The sequence below is a fragment of the Notolepis coatsorum genome, assembly GCF_963971535.1.
Source record: "Notolepis coatsorum genome assembly, chromosome: 5".
NCBI classification, from domain to species: domain Eukaryota; kingdom Metazoa; phylum Chordata; class Actinopteri; order Aulopiformes; family Paralepididae; genus Notolepis; species Notolepis coatsorum.
The window spans coordinates 126,202,024-126,222,263 of record NC_140169.1 but is presented as its reverse complement, the minus strand read 5'-3'; the positions used below and the strand labels follow the sequence as shown (position 1 = coordinate 126,222,263).

Genomic DNA, 20,240 nt, shown 5'->3' with positions numbered 1-20,240 from the left:
TTTTCAACCATCAGGGCACATGGTCAAGTTTAGACCATTGGAGGGGCACCAATGAGCATGTCCTCTCATTTTCGCCACTCAAAAGGGCACTTTTGCGTGACATTATTTAACCGTGGGGCACATGGTCAAGTTTAGACCATTGGAAGAGCACCAATAGGGCACACCCTCTCAAAAGGGCACTTTAGCGCGCGTTTTTCAACCGTAGGGGCACCAGTGGGGGCGATCGCCCCCTCCCTGAGTCGCCAGTGGTAACAGTTTGTTTCTTTTGTGACGTTTTTATTTAATACAGGCAATTATACTTTTGAGTCAACTACATTAACTTACTTTAGGATAATAATAAAACCATATTAATAAAAAGATAACAATAGTGTTCTCTGCCCCCCCCCCCCCAGTTCTGGGCCCTTGGAATCATCCATTCCTAACCTACCCTCCCCCCAGCTGCTACACCCTGTGTAGCCTACACGACTTTTACAAGCAGGTATGAACGTTGCAGCCAGAATATTCGAAGTACTGTAGACATTTTGTGTTTCAACAACCTTCATAACATGACTTTACATATGGCCCAGCAAACGGGTACAACTCTGCTGGGGTTGAAATACAAAATTGGCTGCTGCATTGATGAAGCTAAAGACAAGCTCCATGAGTTAAGCAAGGCCATATGGCGTTTTCCAGAATTAGCATTCGAAGAAAAGAAGTCTCATGACAGGCTAGTGAAATTTTTCTCTCAGGAGAAAGGATGGAATGTTGAAAGTCACTTCAAACTCTCGACTGCATTTCGTGCGACTTGGACAGGCGGCCACAAGGAAGGCAACGTGATCAATGTTGGCTTCTTGTGCGAATACGACGCACTGCCCGGCATAGGACACGCGTGTGGCCACAACCTGGTCGCCGAGGTTGGAGCTGCTTCTGCTCTTGGTTTAAAAGCTTTAGTGGAAAACACGCCCGACTTCCCAGCTGGTGTTCAGGTAAAACGAGACCCCCTCCGCTCCGCCACTACGTTCACACTGCACAGTGCTCCGACTCATGGGGGACCCTGATGGAAACAAGACAAACGTCTTTCTCAGGTCTGCATCCCCTTAACAATTGTATGTATTGAGCCGTACTGTATTGTACCCATTCTGCAATCTGTTAAATAAAGTTTTCATTCATTCATTCAGTACTAAATACCTATATGTCCCTATGCCATAAATGTCATGTATGTTGTGTATGTCATAAATGTCTATATGAATTGAAAATGGGGGACCCTGATGGAAACAAGACAAACGTCTTTCTCAGGTCTGCATCCCCTTAACAATTGTGTGTATTGAGCCGTACTGTATTGTACCCATTCTGCAATCTGTTAAATAAAGTTTTCATTCATTCATTCATTCACTCTCAAGTCTCCATTATTTTTCATCATTATTTCTATCCACAGGTGACCGTGCTGGGGACACCAGCTAAGGAGGAGGAAGGAGGTAAAATACACATGATGAGGGATGGTGTATTTGAGGGCATGGATGTCGTTTTCATCGCCCACCCCTCACATGAGGACGCCCCTTATCTGCCAGATGTAGCTGAACAAATGTAAGTGCTCTTGGCTCAGTCACAAAATGCATGATTATTATATTCAACCCTTGCTACACGCTACAGTGTTGTACAACGTGTACTTAAAGTGGAACACCACTCAAATAATGAGCAAAAATAACAATGCAAATAATGTTATGTCCATGGTCTGGGGAAGTTCAATACTATTTGTGAAAATGAGCTACTCTCTCCTAAAGCCAGAAACCAGAGAGGTAAGAATCAAACGTGTGATGTCATCAGGTATAAAGTTTCATTCTACAGTAGTGGTCTCAGTGCTGAAATAGAAAATCTATCCATATATACACAGAACATCCCCCTGGGTGCTCTGTGTCACCTTTACCATATTTCCCAATTAATTGTCTATGGAGCAGCTGCAGACTTTATTCCAGATGGCATCATACGTTTCACTTTTAGCACTCTAGTCTTAGACCAATTGGAATACCATGTATGAATTCCTAAAATGGGGCAGTGTTCCCCTTTAACGTTTTCCTGGAGATCTGCTTTGCTGGAGGCCCCTAGTGTCAATGATGCAGCACTTCTCACAGTCTAGTAAACAGAAAATTTATTTTCTGATATCCTCCTATCTCTCCTGATTGGATAAAGTGAGAACAGGATACCAGAAAATGAATTTTCTGTTTACTGCAGAGAGGAGGGACTGGGAAACCCATGTTACTGACCAAACACTCAGTGATGGCTGTCGGAATGTAGAGCACTTATTTTAACAAAGAAAATACCACTTACAGGGGCGGCCATGTGGCGTAGTGGGCAAGGCGCTCGCCACGAATGCAGAGACGCTGGGATCGCCTGTTCGATCCCAGCCCTCCACATTGCTTTCAGTTTAGCTGGTCGTTCATACTAATACACATTGGCCGTATTAGGGGGTGGGAAACTGATGGGTGGGGATCGGGCGTTGTGGACAGCGACTCCTACAGGTCGGTTGGTGCGCCTGCGCAGTAGAATCAGGAAGTGTCGGGGGCAGCGTGAGCCTCCCACGCGTTACTCCTCGCCACTGAGAGATCGAGCTGCGCAGGTGAAAAGATGCGACTGCTGTTACCTCAAGTATCGGAGGGGACTTGTGCTATGTATGACTTAGTCCACATTGCAGCCGGCTTGTGGGAGGCAAGAAACAGCGTTCGTGACAGGGGATGGTTGAATTGGATGATACGAAATTTGGATGGGAGAAAATATAGAAAAATGGGAGAAAAAGTGGATAAAAAAAAAAAAAACCACTTACAGCTCCTTTAAAGGAACACGCCAACATTATCGGAAATGCGCTTACCATCTTCTCTAGAGTCAGACAAAAAGATAGATACCAATTTAATTTCTGTGTGTTCAGTAGAAAGCTATCCGGCCGCAAACTAGCCTAGCTTACCACAAATTAATGGACAAAAACACCTCTCCTAGAGTTTTAAGATAGGGTAGTGGTCTATCTGCTTCCATTCATTTGTGCTAAGCTAGGCTAGCGTTCTACTGAACGCACAGAGAGGAAATTGGTATCTATCTTCTTGTCTCTCTCTGGAGAAGACAGTAAGTGTGCATTTCCCATAATGTTGGGTTGGTTCCTTTAATGTGTGACACTGACATCTGGTCTCTGATTTAATTTCCAGTGTTACAATAAAGTACCATGGCAAAGTCTCTCATGCTTCAGCCAACCCCTGGGAGGGGATCAACGCTCTTGATGCAGCAGTGCTGTGCTACAACAACCTGTCTGTGCTCAGACAACAGCTGAAGCCAGACTGGAGCATCCATGGTGAGACACTTGTATACATATACACTGATAAAATATTTCAATACGGTTCAGTAACTATAGTAACTATGCAAGGAGAAACAGGAGGGAACACATGTAGTAATACTTGAATCACTACTGCTACCATCATAATTGACTGCTGAGAAAGAATGGTTATTGTTCATTATAGGAGCTGTAAGTGGTATTCAAATCAAATCAAATTGATTTGTAAAGCCTGACAACACACGTTAATGTCCCCATGGGCCGGACACGTCTTCTTTAAACAAGTCAAGAAGAAACATCACAATAAGTCAAGAACAAAACAAAAACACCATAAAGTCCAAATTTTTTTTAATAAATGCAACACTCCCAGACATACCCCACGCGAAGGTAAGGAAAAACTCACTAAAACCTAGCAATAGGGGAAAATGCACCACAGGCAATGTGGAGGAGAGAAACCTTAGAAGGGCCATTCAAGGGGGGATCTCCCTTCTTAGATGTCGGTGATAGTAGTGTTGCAGTAAAACAGGCGAACAGTTGGTAAGCATGCACTCAAATTATTATTTTGTTTGTTAAAATAAGTAGTCTACATGTTAAAATAATAGCTCTACACCCTGACAGTCATCACTGATATAGTATAATAGTATATAGTCTGGTCAGTAACATGGGTCTCCCAGTCCCTGTCATGCTTTCGTTATGATGTGCCTGTCCGCATGCTGTCGTTAAGACACACCTGTCCACATGCTGTTGTTATGATGTGCCTGTCCGCATGCTGTTGTTAAGACGTGCCTGTCCGCATGCTGTCGTTATGATGTGCCTGTCCGCATGTAGTCGTTATGACGTGCCTGTCCGCATGCTGTTGTTATGATGTGCCTGTCCGCATGTAGTCGTTATGACGTGCCTGTCCGCATGCTGTTGTTATGATGTGCCTGTCTGCATGTAGTCATTATGACGTGCCTGTCCGCATGTACTGTAGTCATTATGACGTGCCTGTCTGCATGTAGTCATTATGACGTGCTTGTCTGTATGTAGTCGTTTAAAAGGTACTTAATATATTCATAATATATTCGTAAATAGTGTATACATGAGGGAGGGAGAACATTTTGGGGGGCTATTGATGATGTAATCCGACTCCATTATGTGTGGATCACTCAGATAACACATCACAAATTAGTGATAAGTTACAAAGAGAACAACCCAATTACATTGATGAATGGTAAACTAACCATTATTTCTCAGCAGGTAATTGTGATGCAGCAGTAGTGACTTAATTATAAATACATTCATAATCGTTTTGTTCTTGGTTAGTTTCTATCAGAAATGGACCCTTTTTGTAAAGTATTACCCACTAATTTGCCATCTTTGTAGGAACTAGCAAATGACAAACTTGCCATTTAACAAGTAGTGGTGTTACTTATTGTCTTGCAGGTGTCATAATGCATGGTGGAGTGAAATCACACCTCATCCCTGCTTACGCTGAGCTGGAGTATGACCTCCGTACGCCCTCACGCCGTGAACTTCCCATTATCAAGGAGAAAGCTGAGATGTGTTTTAGATCTGCTGCCAGGGCAACCGGCTGTGAAGTAAGATAAGTCATAAACGCACTGTGAAGATCATTGGGCCTCATTTACCAATACTATAATTTTCCTTATATTTTTTCTTACCCGTCTTTTAAGAGAAAAATAATAAAAGCCACCGCCGCATTCATCAACCCGTTCTTAACACTTTGAGTGCCACGCCGGGTTTTCCTTTTTACCCCCTTGATGCCACCATCCACTTCAATGTTAACGTTAATATCGCCTAATCTATGTTTTAAATTATGGCAGTGTCTATTATGTGTCTAATCTGCCCGTCGCTTATCAAAGACTATTTTCCAGTCAGTGCTGTCAAGGCAGATTGGTTTTTTATCGCTTCATTTCCGTTTTAGAGCATTTAGAAAAGCACCCGTTTTGAGATAAAAAACAGTTCATTCTGGACCATTCTATGAAAATCGTCTTTTACTGGAATATTCCACAACGTTGATATTCGTCGGCCTATTTATGAATCGTTTTCAAATAAACGCTAGATGATCAATATTATACGTGCACGCAAGCACATTCGGGCCGCGCACGGATAATCGCCACGTTGATTTCCTCTTGGACTTTTACAGTGAAACCGAAAGAGCCCATTTCACAAAACAGCTTATAACTTCATCAAAATTAGTCTGATTATCCTAACACTGATAACATAGATTCCTTACCTGACATCAGATGGTATCCAACTGGTATATTCCAATTCCTGATCACCATTCGAAAAAATCGATAAGTGTATAGATCCACCGTGTGTACAGTGCAGTACATGATTCCGTGGGTCTCAGAGGCTCCAGAATGAACTGTGGTAACCCTGGCTGGATCAGTGGACTGGAAAATGTGGAGTACCGGATTTTTTTCCCCATCCATTTTCATTGAGTCCATTCCAAAATCCCTTATGTCATCTGGGAGACGATAGGGGGCGCTTTTTTCCACATATGATCGCCGGCGGCGCTCGTGTATACTCGGGTAGGCTCGCGTGATGCGATATGATTTCAGATAGCTAAAAAAAAAAAAAAAATCTCGTGTGTGGCAGTTAAAGTGTTAACGTCCAAATCTGTTCTTACCCAGGTGTGTTGAATGATGAATCCCACTCATTCTTAAACTGAAATGCGTGTCCACGCTCAATTAATTTGCATACAGACACGCCCCGCCTGCTCCTTATAAGGCAAATGAGGCGTGTGCAAAACATGGGTCTGCATGTGTGCTGATCCCTGTATTCAACAGCTGGTGTAACTGCAGCTATGGTTAACAGTTGGTTAATATAGTTATTTATGTTTACAATTTATATGCTTATTTTGTATAATAGTAATAACACTCAATTGCTTTTCACTGTATTTCTTATTTGTTTTATATAAGATATATATTAGTGGCGCACTATTTTTCTATTTTGTTTGCGCAATTACCACATCTCACGAGAGTTGACACACCTGGTATCCGGTGACGTGTTTCCGCCCTCTCGCTCTCTTGAGTTGGAACCGTGAACTTGAATGGCAATGGACTTACCTGGCGTTCTAATAAGCAAAGAACAATCCATCAAGTCAACGTAACAAGTTTCAAGTTTCTTTAATAGTTGTCATACAGAAGTACAGAATACTTTTATACAAAATGCTTCTTACTGTTACGCTCCAGAGACTGTGCAAGACAAGATAAGTATGAAATAAAATAACATAGTATAGCATGTAAATTAGAAGTAAAAAAATTAGGTCACAGTGTTCAGTATAGACATATGTACAATGTTCGATGCAGAATAAACGTAACTGAGTTACCATATAATATACAATATACTATGCAGTGTACTAATATACAATACTATATAGTGCAAGGCAGAAATGGCATGAGGTGCAATTTAGGTACAATTTACAGTAGATGTACGAGTTGTAGTGCAAATCCTTTATCAATAAATATAAAGTGTGTTTGTGTGATCTAAAGTGTGGAGAGTGGGTGCTGCAGTGTGTTGTTTGTTTAAGTGAGTGTGTGCGTGTGGGTGTGTGTGCTGTGTGCATTTGATGGTTGTTGCATAGTGTTTATTGTTCGTTTAGCAGCCTGATGGCCTGGGGATAGAAGCTTCTTCTGAGTCTTTCTGTGTTCGCCTTAAGACTCCGGTATCGCTTGCCTGACCGCAGCAGTTCAAAGAGGCAGTTGTTCGGGTGGCTGGAGTCCTTGATGATTCTCTTAGCCTTCCCCCTGCACCGCTTGTTGTAAATGTTCTGGAGGGTGGGAAGCCCCCCTCCAATTGTGCGTTCGGCTGAACGTGTCACTCTTTGTAGTCTGCTACGGTCTTGTGCAGTGCTATTCCCAAACCAGGAGGTGATGTTGCCAGTCAGGATGCTCTCTATTGTACATGAGTAGAAGTTCCTAAGGATCTTCTGACTGACTTGGAACTTCCTTAGGCGCCTGAGGAAGTAGAGGCGTTGTCGTGCCTTCTTCACAACACTGTCAATGTGTGTGGTCCATGTCAAGTCCTCGGATATGTGGGCTCCGAGGTACTTGAAACTGTTCACTCTCTCAACCGGTGCCCCGTCGATGCTGAGGGGGCTGTAGTCCTTGACCCCCGACCTCCTGAAGTCCACAATCATCTCTTTTGTTTTGCTGACGTTCAGGGAGAGGCAGTTCTCCTGACACCACTGTGACAGATTCTCTACCTCTTCCAGGTAGGCCCTCTCGTCGTTGGCAGAGATCAGGCCCACCACTACTGTGTCATCAGCAAATTTGATGATTGTGTTGTTGAAAGACAATCTTTCAAGAAATCTGCTTGTGTTTTGCCTCGTGGCGGAGGATGTCACAGCTGGAGCACTTTGCGACGGATCAAAATTTGATCAGATTCAAATATATTGTCATCATACAGCACCTAGAGCTATATAGTGGAATAGACTGTATTAATATTCCATATTTATACCATCTAGTTGCGCGCTCCTGGCCACCTGCCGCAGCGCGCGCACACACACACACACGTACTGTGTACGTTTTGTCTCTCTCTCTCCTTATCTCTCTTTATCTCTACCAAATCCATTCGGAACGCAGTGCGGGTCAAAGTCACTTGTTTATTTATTTATTTATACTGTTTGCATACGAGGTGGTCCGCAAATGTTCTTTATAACAATCTAGTGGTCCGCACTCCGCACAAACAAGAAGTTTGGGAACCACTGATCTAGACTATCTCTAAATATGCGTTCTATGTGTACAGCCTGGGCGGCCAGAGCATCTAACTGTTCTAACAGCAATATATCATCCATTTCAGAAGCAGAATGCATGCAATAAGTTATAATAATAATAATAATTATTGAAAAGTTCTGTATCGTATGGCTCTCGCTCGGCGTCACTCATGCACTGTCCTCGCACATGCACGCGCACTGAATAAAAGACCACAATGTACCTTTATATCCCAATATTTGTCTGACCACACCCCTATCAGCTTCCCATATAAGCAGGGGTGGGGCCACCCCCTCGCCTCCTTTCTCGCTTCACCACAAGGAAGTGCCTCGATAGCCCCACTTGACGATGTTGTTAGTAGGAGAAAGTTGGAAAACAAGAGATACGTTGACATCATATCTTTATTTTCTCTCACTATATTCGAGAAAATACGGCGATATTGTCTTCATACTGGAGTGTCTGGAAGATGATGATCATTCTACACCTCCGTCGGGTTTCGTATTGGGAGTTTATGCCGCTACATGCCTCTCAACTGCAGTCCTCCTTGCTGTGGCTGGTTGCTGTAAAACCTTCCAGCGACACAGCTGGACTGTAGGATGCGCCGCTGTTGTGAGAAGTGGTGGGTTCCAGGTTGGTGAGTAATGTTTTGCTTGCAAGCTCCACTTGTCTGTTAGTGCTATGGGGGCTAGCTGACAATGTTTACGAAAACCGGCCCCAGATTAGGGTCCTTTGTTCAGCCTTTAGGCGACGGCGGAGGATCCTGGTTTGAAGCCCATTATAGCAACTAGTGGGCCACACGACCAGTAACTGGTGATCCCAGGATCTCTGGACGCGTGGGTACTTCTCTGTCACCGTATAAGGCCCCGTCTTTCATATACAAATGAGAGTATACCCTAAACGAGGAAATGTGAGCATGGATGATCGTTATCGGAAAATCCATGTTCAAGTCGGATACAGCCCAGATGGGACTTGTACCGGCTCCGCCGGATGGTAAAATCACTGTTGTAAAACTGTGTTAACATCTTGTTTCTCTTCTCTCTTAAAAGGTGAGGAGGGTTTCAGAACGGCGGCCTGTCTGAGTGTGACTTGTTATATCGTTGTGTACGAGTTCAGGTGATAGCTGCTTAGCTTGCGTACTAGTTGTGGCCTACTGTGTTAGCCAGTCAGCTGTTAGCTGCGGCGCTAGCTCGCTGTGTTTACCAGGAGCCTGTTGTGTCACTAGGCTAGGTAACGTTAGCTTGCTGCTATCGGCCGAGTGCGGCCGTTAGCTTAATGCTACACTGTTGAACGTTCTGCGACTATAACATGCTTAAACACTCTGACTACGACGTCATCTTTGACAGAGGATGTTAGTCGAACCTACCCTGGGGCCAGCCGGCGAGGACTGCGTCAACAAGGGGGACCGTAGCGGCGGGATGGAGCGGCGACGCTGCCCAGGTCGACAACACAGGACGGCTGTGTTTACTACGGTGCCTTGTTAGAGACTGCAGTTTCGCTTGATCTGCGCTCACGGTAGAAAGGGTCCTGACCAGACCTTGAACACTTCTTCTTGCTTTCCCTTCTAAATGTTTTGTAAATAACTATGTTTTCCAAAACGAGTGTTGCTGCACTACATTTAGGATACGACGCGAGTTATGTGTGAATTGTCTTGTCACTGGTCTCCATGCAAATCGGGTTATTTGTTACAGATGTGAAAATTATCTGGTTTGTTGTGTTGAGACACATTGTGTGTTCATGTACCGTGTACTCACAACTAAGGGGGTTAAACTAACCTATAAAGCTATGCTTAGTGACATATGAGTAAAGAATGATTCTTTTCTCAGCCTGTAATGACAATGAACAGTGTGTTCACATATTAACAGGTTACCTGTTTAACTGGCCGTATTAAGGGTAAAGTAGGAGGGGTGTTTTTTCCCCCCGGTTCCCTGGGGACTTCTTCACCCTCCTCTCAGACATGTTGTTACACTATATTGTGTCACTGTGTGGTAGGGATACGATGTAACCCTTAGCTTAGTTGTTGGGGTTGTGCTAACCGCTTGAGAAACTATTTTTTCCTAAAGAAAAGATTGTTTGGTCACTTTTTCGTGTGTGCTTAGCAAGGCCTGTGGCCTATACTAATCGAGAATTATGTATTCTCTCATTATGAAGAACGGCGTTCCTCTGTAGAGTGTTTTTGCCATTTTTTGTAGGTGATAAAGGGTTGTGTGTGTCGTGCGACCTACAACTGGGTTGGGTTGGCCACAGAAGCACATGTGTAAGTCTGGTACCGGGGCTCTTGAGAGGGCCCTCTCTATTCTGTGTTTTTTCCTTAGTAAAAATCAGATGGCAGGTTAACACATGCGCTGTGTGAAGCTGTTAGACGCTTCATGGAGCTGACTATGACTGCGTCATACTCTTTTTTGTCATTACATCGTATCATGGGTGTGGGGTCGTAAAGGGGTGAACTGGTAATCCTTTTCTCCCCTTCTTTGATGGGCAGGGGTTAAAACCTCCTGTCCTTCAAGGTTCCTGTTACGTTGCTGTTCGGCACGTTACAGGGTAAGAAGGGGGGGGGGGGGTGGGGGAGGGAGTTTCCTGGTCCCACGCCCTGGAATATTGGGCGTGTGCACAGCAGAAATTCCCCCGCCATAGAGTACGTCACTGTGCGCGTCTCTGTTGGTAGGACTTCCGTGTGCTGTTCGGGTCCATATGATGGATCTGTTTCGGGGGGTGGTCAGGGCTCCTCCTCACGAAGCTCCTATTCGGGCCTTCTGTGAGTTGGGACTCTCCTTCCATGTGAGGGAGCCTCCTCAGAGTACAGAGCCTCCTCCTCAGATTGTCAAGGTGAGTGGAACCTCAAGAAGGAGTCCTACTCTATTGTGTGTGTATTCGATTCAATTCGATTATTGAGTGTGTATGGGTTCAGTGCCTCCTCCCCGGAGAGCCCTAAAACCAAACTTTTACATGGCTCAAGGTGCAATATATTCTTTTCAATCTGTACAGCTTGCGTGGGAAGTCTCTCTGGGGATTTCCGTCTCCTCTCTATGGGAGGGTGGTGGAATGTAAAAATGTAAACAATTTTTACCCCCGGCTGTGTAGACTGGGATACATGCTGTTGGTGCTTCCTTCTTTTCTATTAAAAAGAGTTGGAGTTAGGAAGCATCACACCCCTCCAGGGCTGTACGCTAAGCTTTTTCACTAGGGGCACACTTGCCCCTAAATGAGAAATTTAGGGGCAAAAAAATTTTTTTAGGGGCACATTTTTTAATAACAATTTTACCATTATTTATATCGATTGTTTTTGATAAAAAAAAATTATTTTATATATATTCTTTTTAATAAAATATATATATTATATAATCATACTTGTAGTTGTATTATCTGCGAGACATCGCCACCACGCAACAAGTCTAAATGCTCGCTATATGCAACCAGCTCCACTGTCTGTGTGTACTGAGTAGCCTCCAGCTACGGCCAGGATTCTCCGGAGCTGCAGCTGGGCCCTATACTGTAGCCTCCAGCTACGGCCAGGATTCTCCGGCGCTGCAGCTGGTCCCTATTGACTATTCAGCGTGCCCTCAGCTCGAATACGCATCGACTCAGTGTTATAAGACATTGATATCAGGACGGAGCTATCTGAACTATTTAGTTTAATGGGACGTTTCGTTTTGAACAGTAAGCTAACGCAAGCTATCATGCACTACTAGACTTACTGGAGCATTTGTTGATAGCTATCAGTAGCTAGCCGGCTGGCAGGCTCACCGAGGTCCCAGTGTTTACAACAGCCATGGGTGCGAGAGGGCTGGAGGAGGAGCAGACGCCGCAGCTCTCTCCGTGTGTCTGAGTTCAGTTCAGTTCGGCTCACTATAGGAGATCGAACGTGTCGAAAATATGAAGCAATACTAACTTTACTTTTCTTCATAGCTAAATCAGACAGCCAGTCTATCAGAGTGAGTGCTCAGTCGATTGTTCCCGCTGATCATACCTGCTGAGTGCTCACTGCTCAGCTTGCGTGAGTGACGTCATCGCGTCATCACACGCCTTGGATAATTTAGGAGTGAAATGCGAATCCAAGGCTTGAAAGCACTACTCGCAAGCCCGCCCCCAGATAATATTTACCAATCGCAACGGCCAATTAAAGGGGCAATTCGCGACGATATCATCGCAGTGTACAGCCCTGCCCTCTTGTCGTTCCCCTGGGCGCCTTGGGGATTCAATGACAGGTCTAAATAGCCTGTTCATTGATGTGGTTGTGTCCCGACGCACGCATAGTGCTAGCTCGGGGTGTTCTGTTGAAGATCAGGCGAATGACTGGCACGCCTTGGTTGCTTGAGGTTAAAACAGCGTTTTTATAAAGCAACTGGGATGGAGGTTTTTCCTCTTCCGACGACCTGTGTTGGTTGTCGACGGATTCTCGTTCATATCTGGGGGATGATGACGGAATGGATCTGAACATATGTAGAGGGGTCTCACGCCCTGGGGGTGGGCCACCGGGCGCGGTTCGCACTGAACGTCTGGGTGGCGCCTTCTTTTCATGTTTAAGATCAACACGCATATCTGCCCCTTCTCCTGGAGTAGGCATGTCGGCGTGGTTAGGGCACGGGACTGGTTCTGGTCACGCTGGTCCGGATCAGTTAAACCCGTTGTCCGCCGGGGATGGAGATCTGCTGTTCTGGTACCCTGAGGGACTTGGGCTTTTTTCAGGGGGAAAAATGCCAGGTCGGTCCGGGTGTCACAGGGTTAAGCGCTATGGAGACCCTGGTTGGGTACATTTTGTACTCTGCACTGTCGTAATGGCTTACGGCCATGCCAACCTGTACACGCTCGATCTCGTCAGATCTCGGCCGCTACGCAGGTTGGTCCTGGTTAGTACTTGGTTGGGAGACCGCCTGGGAATACCAATACGGTGTGCTTGGGGCTGGTTCTCCATTATTTTCGCTCCTCTCTCACGCATGGCGAAGAGGGGCCTGTTGGGGTGGTCTTTGACCTCCTCTGGTGACCCTGTGCTTCCCGTATCGCCGGGCCCGGTCCGAAGTAATGTTTCGTCGACCCGTAGGCCTGGGATAACCCTTTTTTGAAAACTGAAACACTTGTACTGCGGTGTAGCCAGTGTATACCCGCAGGTGTGTTTTGGAGTTTTTTCTTGAGGGGTTATAGGAACAACCACCGCATTGGGTAACGCCAAGGTGGTTGATTCCCTGGTGTGTTGGAGCAGTGTCAACTCCCGGGTTACCCAGTTGAGGGTGCCCCTGCACGTTCATGACGTCTGCCAAGCATGTCAGCCTTCTCTGCCTCAACCCCTCTGGGTGGGTTTTTTTTTTAAATGGAGGCTTGGTCATGCAACAACGCCAGCATACGCCCCTTCCGCCGGGGGGGCTGTTCTCAGCTGACTCCTTTGGCGCCTGTCTCGTCCGCAGTGCTCCCGGCTCGGGTTACAGCCTGTTGCCTGGTTTTCCCCGGTGCGCTGCCTGCTTCCGTTGGTTAACCTTTTTTGTGTGCTTACGGCCATGCTGACTGCCTGTTCTGCAGGGTCAGTGTGCCAGGCGGTGTGCTATTGGGGGGAAAGGGCCCGCTCTTGGAGAAGAGGGGCCTTATCCGAATACGCTGGCGATGTGGGGGGCGGTGTCACTAAGTGACCGCCTGGTGGGGTCTTGATGCCTGGCGTCATTGACCTCTCCGGGCCCCCGTTTTCCAGGGGATCCAGTCCCTTCAGTGGGTCTGGGTCTTCCTTCGCGCTCCGCTGCTACGGCCTTGCCACAGGGTTGGGTTTGCCCTTGACCCCGTGATTCTGGGGGCAGTAACGAGGTTGTTCCCTCCGTTCGTTCCCGGGTGGCATGCGGGTTGTGCGTGTGTAGTCGTGGGGTCAGGCCACGGTCTGCTCACCCTGTGCGTTGAGTTGCTTGAGTGCCTCTTCGCACGGTCGGGTCCGTCGCCCTCCCGGGAACCTCCAATAGGGGGGGTGCCCTCCATTAGGGGGGGTCGGGGGGGCTCGGTCCTCCCCGATCTGATGGTTGTGGGGGGCCTTCAGCGGGGTGTATTTGTCGGCCGATGGCTCTCGCTCGGCCTCCCTTGTGCATGAGTGACGCCGAGCGAGAGCCATACGATACAGAACGTTAGGTTATGACTATAACCAAGTTCTGTTAGTAGTGGTGACGCTCGGCGTCCGACGCCGCTGCAGCCCTTGATCTCGCCTTGTGGTGAAAGCTTGGGAAGGAGGCGAGGGGGTGGCCCCACCCCTGCTTATATGGGAAGCTGATAGGGGTGTGGTCAGACAAATATTGGGATATAAAGGTACATTGTGGTCTTTTATTCAGTGCACGTGCGAGGACAGTGCATGAGTGACGCCGAGCGTCACCACTACTAACAGAACTTGGTTATAGTCATAACGTAACGTTCTGGGTTTTCGTCGTATTTTTAGGGGCAATTGACCAATGGTAGGATTTTTATTAAATTGTTCTCATCTGGGTAAGAGTTTCTTATCTGGGTAAGAGTGCTCTCGACCACTCTTAGAATTTGTTCTTGCCTAAGAGAAAAGGAAAAATAAGAAAACATTGCTGAATCCCCGGTAAGAACAAAATAAGAAAAAATGCGAGTTAAGAACAAAATAAGAGGAAATCTGTTCTTGTATCGCTTTGTGAATGAGGCCCATTGTTGTGAGGCTGTGCAATAATGTAAGGCCTTGTGTCCATATAGTCCTTTTTCCGGGCTAAAACCTCTGAGCTTCTCAGAAAGGCACTGCTGAGGTCATGCAGGTCCAATGCTTTTCTGATCATGCTATGTGGACACAAGCCCTACCATTATCATTTATTGTCTTTCAATGGGATCATGAAATGATCAAATTGTGATATCATGACACACTTCTGTTGTCTTGTGTTAACGGTAATGGCAAATATTGGCTAAAATGTCTCACAAGATGAGATCTGAAACATTTGAGGACATATTTGATAATCCAGTTTTGGATTGATATCCCACTTACCATGCAGTTCAATGCGACGAACATCAATTTGATTACTTTAAAAGTGATTCTGCATCCATAAAGCGTAGCAGATATCGTGAGTTTGTGAGGTAGGTATTAAAAAATTAAAATTTTATAAAAGTTTTGTGAGGTATTGGAAAAATTGCTTGTGATTATTGTGTGATCTGTTTAATCCCTATTGCCCAGCCCATTCTTCTGTGATGGATAGATCGTCATCATCTTGCCGTGTGATCCAGAGCAGGTCATGTGGCTTGTGTGTGTATAGAGGTTAACTCTGGACAATTTCATCCTCAGGTTGAAGTCAAGTTTGCAAGATATGCATTTACCAACATCCTGCGAAACACCACGCTCGAGGAGCTGTACGAGAAGAACGGCACGTCTTTAGGGATACAATTCACCACAGATAAAAAAGTTCTCACCAATGCTTCCGGTGAGAGAATAATGTTCTGTAACCACCGTGTGCACGAGAAGAAGCCACCTTGTGGCTATGAAAGTATATTCATATATTAATTTCTGCTCGTGAGGTAAACGGTAGGCTTGGTGTGTCTACTGTATCAAGTAGGGATGGGACGTTACAGTACACGATGCAATACAATACTGATATTTGGCCCTCGATAGCGACAATATCATGATACGTGATGTTTGCAATAATCAATATATTGCATTATACAACGGCATGCAAATTTCTCTATTCTGATTGGCTGAAACAGTCCATTTACACGTATGTATCCTTCATAATCCACGCTCCTGGTCCCAGGACCCGCCCACCACCGAATCACATCACTCCGCCGGATCACTCCGTCGGAAAAAACAAGATGGCGGACAATAATCTTTAACAAATGGATATGTTGATAGCGTCATAACGACTAAATATAAAGCGATTCTGTCAAGGGGAACGTGTTAGTATTTTAAACAATGTTGGATGATGTAATTGATGGGTCTTGACTCAATCTAGAACAAAAGAAAAATCGCGGATTGATTGATAGATTAATTGATTGATTTAAATTTCTTCCTTCCTACTTTCCGACTGCAGCGTTCTCTCTCACACTGTCCGACGCTGGCGTACCCACAAACACACACATACACACACACACACACACACACACACACACACACACACACATACACACACACACGCACACACACACTGTGACACACACACACACACACACACACACACACGCACACACACACACACACACTCCTGTCTGCAACAGCGGGGGAGTCAGACTGAGAGAGAAGCAGCGCTGTTTTAAGTGAGCATGGTCTATTGAATTGATTGATTGGTTGATTGCTAATTTTATTACTGTACCCCTGGTTTCCAACTGGTTAAGTTTAGGCTAAAAGAAATAAATAAAAAAATAGGGCGAAGAAAACGTTTTTTTCCTATAGGGCAAAGAAAACGTTTTAATAAATTTGCAATCAATCATTCCAATAATACACAGTTGGATGTGTTAGTTGGTTGGATGCACTTCAAGCTGCTTCCACATGAGGCAACTTCTCTCAATCATTCCAATAATACACAGTTGGATGTGTTAGTTTGGTTGGATGCACTTCAAGCTGCTTCCACATGGAGTTGTGGGAACTACTTTTTCTGGCGGATGGTTTTTTCAATAAATCTTCGATTAATGTGTGTTTATTGTATAGAAATAAGGTTGGATGAATCTGGCAGTTGTATAAAAGCTTTACACCACGTGCAGTCGTGATTTGTGACCAATAAACCATGCCTAGGGGGGTCTAACGACCCTCGGCTGCGCCTCGGGCCTAACAACCACCCCTAGGCATGGTTTATTGGTCACAAACCACTCCTGCGTGTGATGTAATGCTTAAATAAATCTCATCTACGATACATCACAATATAACTGAAGAAGAAAAAATACCCATAAAATAGCAAACGGCAGGAATTATGTATTTATTCACAGAATTGACATATCGGATTATTTAGTGTGCAAACTAACTGGCCAATTGTACATGAAACAATGTACAACAAATTGCATAGTGCCTCTTTAACACACACTGACCGCAACTTGATTATTATTAACTATTAATTGTGTCTCCAACGGAAAACCTTGTTACCATCAACAATAAAAAAAATATATACATCATCTGTTTTATCTATTTATTTCTGTTGCAGTAAAATGATCAAGAGGAAGTACGACAATATATCACAGTATCGATTTTCTTGTCCCACCCCTACTATTACAGTAATTTGTGTTAACCAGAGGAATGCGATCTCCCTTCAAATAACCTGCTGGAGCTAAGGCTTATGTTCTACTGTACGCTAAATGTCCTACTGTATGTAGTTCTACTGTATGTAGTCTTCTGTATGTAGTTCTATTGTATTTAATCCTACAGTATGTAGTCCTATTGCTCCGTGTGAAAGACATCCTGTTGTCTCTCCACAGGCTCAGCAGACTTTGGCAATGTGTCCTTCGTTGTTCCGGGAATCCACCCCTACTTCTACATCGGCTCTGCTGCTCGGAATCACACAGAGGAATACACCGTAGCATCTGGTATGACGTCAGTTATCCTCGTCTTCTGTTTATGGATATTAATCTGTACCCGTGATTTTCAGCCAGTGTGCAGAAGCAGTCTGGTATGTCGTCAGCCCAGATCAGGATGAGATCTCACTCAAACGTAAAGAAAATCAACTTCCTATGATTATACTCCCTCCCTTCAGAATTAATATAATTATGCTACTTGGCCTGCAGCCCTTAATATTTTGTTATCTCTTCTCCTATGATGGCACACTGGGCGTTCGTTGGCAAGTTGTTCCTCCAAGATTTTGTGCCGTGCATTAAAAAGATTGAGAACCACCCAACAACACTTTGGGGGATCCTGAAACAGGGGGATCATAAACAAACATTCTATAAGTGTTTATCCGGTATGACTTAAAATATCCTCAAATTAAGGCTGATAGCACCTTAACCTGCCAAGTGTGTCTTGACATCCTGCAGGTGATGAAAAGGCTCAGTTCTACACCCTGCGGGCTGCTAAAGCTCTGGCCATGACGGCGCTGGATGTGCTGCTGTGTCCAGAGCTGCTTCAGAGGGTGAGAGAGGAGTTTATTGAGGGCAGGCTGAAGGAGGAGAGGATCCTGAAGGCTGGGCAGGCGGAGGACGCTTCAAGGACCAAGGCAGGCGGAGGCACTGCAGCCCACCACTGATCACCCTGCACGCAGACGGACCGCATGCTGGCCTGGGACCGTATGGGGCTGAATGATTTGGGAAAAAATATCGAATTGCGATTATTTTGACTGATATTGCAATTGCGATATTAGGGAATGATCATTTATCATTATTCTCTTGTTCACCATTTTTGTCTGCAGATGTTATCTGTAACACTTGAATTGTTTCTTCAGGTTTAGAATTGATAATTATATAAACTATCAAAAAGATGATATGGAGAGGGCTTCAGCGTTCTTGGTTTTGTTTCGGTAGGTGCTCTTTGGATTAAATCCGGGGTAGGATTTGTTATAAAAAAGTTGAGATCCAAGTTCTAAAATGCCTTTATTTTATGGCTCACATTATTTAGAGAATTTAAAATAAACCGACATGTTTCGACCTACACAGGGCCTTCATCAGGGTGTTGATATATATAAAATATGTTTATCATCATCCTCGTGATGTAATCACAACACCAATAGAATTCTCTGACCGAATCAGGCTCCTGTGCAATTCTAGACTGAATCATTATCAATGATGTGTCTATAATGTGTCTATAATGAAAATAAAAACAATAATCACGTTTTGTACAGTGCTCTTTTTTTTGTTAAAGTCATCCACTACTTTGGCTTTGGTGGACATTTGTATTCATCCAGAACAGATGTTGCATCAATATTGCATAAAAGTATAAATGGACTGGAAGGATTGGTCTCAAATCTCTGTTCAGAATAAAAGCTCAGACAAAAGTACTGTATATTGACAAGTAAGCTTCTGATCATGAGAGAAGCTTAACATTAAGGGAGAAGGTACACACACTCCAACCAGCCCAGATAAAATTACAATATAGCAATATAGGCCTGTCCAGTGCTCTCAAGAGTAGGGCGATCTTGAATCAGAGAGACTTCAGAGATGTAGTCCAATGTAGAACACTGGGGCACAGATTTAAGACAATAAACCTTATTTTAAACTAACATTTCCACACAGGGTGTGTCTTCATCAGAGTCACTGTTGTCTGTGATGTCTCCCCACACAGTTTGACTGCTGAAGACGCAGTTTGACTGCATCGAAATGTTGGATTCAAGTAAAGTTTATTGCCTTAAATCCATGTGCACCAGTTTTCTACTTTGGACGAAATCTCTCAGTATCAGAAGCTGCACATCATCTGTATTGATCCAGCAGAGCAGGTATCATAGCATGCAATAATGTCAGATTTGCTTTGGCTAAAGGTCTATGCCAGTCACGACACGGGTCAATCCCCTGCACATTTACTAAAATAATTCACAGATGGTTTTTGCAGAAATCATTTTAAGAACAAAAAAACATTTTAATAAATAAACTTGTATTTTGGAGACTGACTACAAACAGCATCAACACATTAAATAAATATGCGGATATTATGGTAGAATATGATGATTAATGGAAATGCAGATGGTGACGGTAGAAAAAACAATGTCATTTACAGATGAGATTTCTTCTAACGTGATGGATACCACACACGTTCAAGCATATCCAGAAATGGGTAAAATTGTCAAACGATAACATCGGCTGGTGTCCTGAAGTATTGACTCAACAACGAACACCTTGGCTTGAAGTCTCCATTCACAATTCCCATAGACATAATGTGAACTTAATGGTAGAATCTGTAATGTCATCAAATAGCGACCTCTAGGCAAAAGAGCCCTGCTTGGACTGCACTTTGTTTACTTTTTGTGTGTGGGTTGGTGTGGGCATAGTAGATCTTCAATCAATATCTGAAATGAAAAAACAAAACACTAACCTTATTGTGATGCACTCTTCCTAATAACATACACTCAACACTAGCACTCAAGTCTGAACACTTTGATGAACATTGTTACTCAGCTGATAGAGTTGTACCCTTATACTGACTTGTAAGTCGCTTTGGATAAAAGCGTCAGCTAAATGACAAAATGTAAACGTAAAATGTAAATAGTGGGACAGGTTGCTACTGCTGGCCACACCCCTTGCTCTGACAAGAGAGGTCTGGAGAAATTTGCACTACAATAAGTTACTAAACTCCAACCCACACATTACACAAAAAATATATAGAAATGTAAACAAAGTGCAATACCACACAGGGCTCTTTTGCCTAG

General features: G+C 44.4%; 1 protein-coding gene across 1 annotated transcript; it reads left to right on the top strand.

Moving 5' to 3' along the window:
- Positions 1–557: 557 nt before the first annotated feature.
- LOC311228338 (xaa-Arg dipeptidase-like) lies at positions 558–18,131 on the top strand (the record flags this gene model as incomplete). The annotated part of the gene is made up of 7 exons (XM_084314247.1): positions 558–965; positions 1,415–1,563; positions 3,171–3,313; positions 4,718–4,872; positions 15,260–15,395; positions 17,371–17,478; positions 17,923–18,131. 7 exons carry the CDS (start codon positions 558–560, stop codon positions 18,129–18,131), a joined length of 1,308 nt encoding a protein of 435 aa, XP_084170373.1.
- Between the last annotated feature and the right edge of the window lie 2,109 nt (positions 18,132–20,240).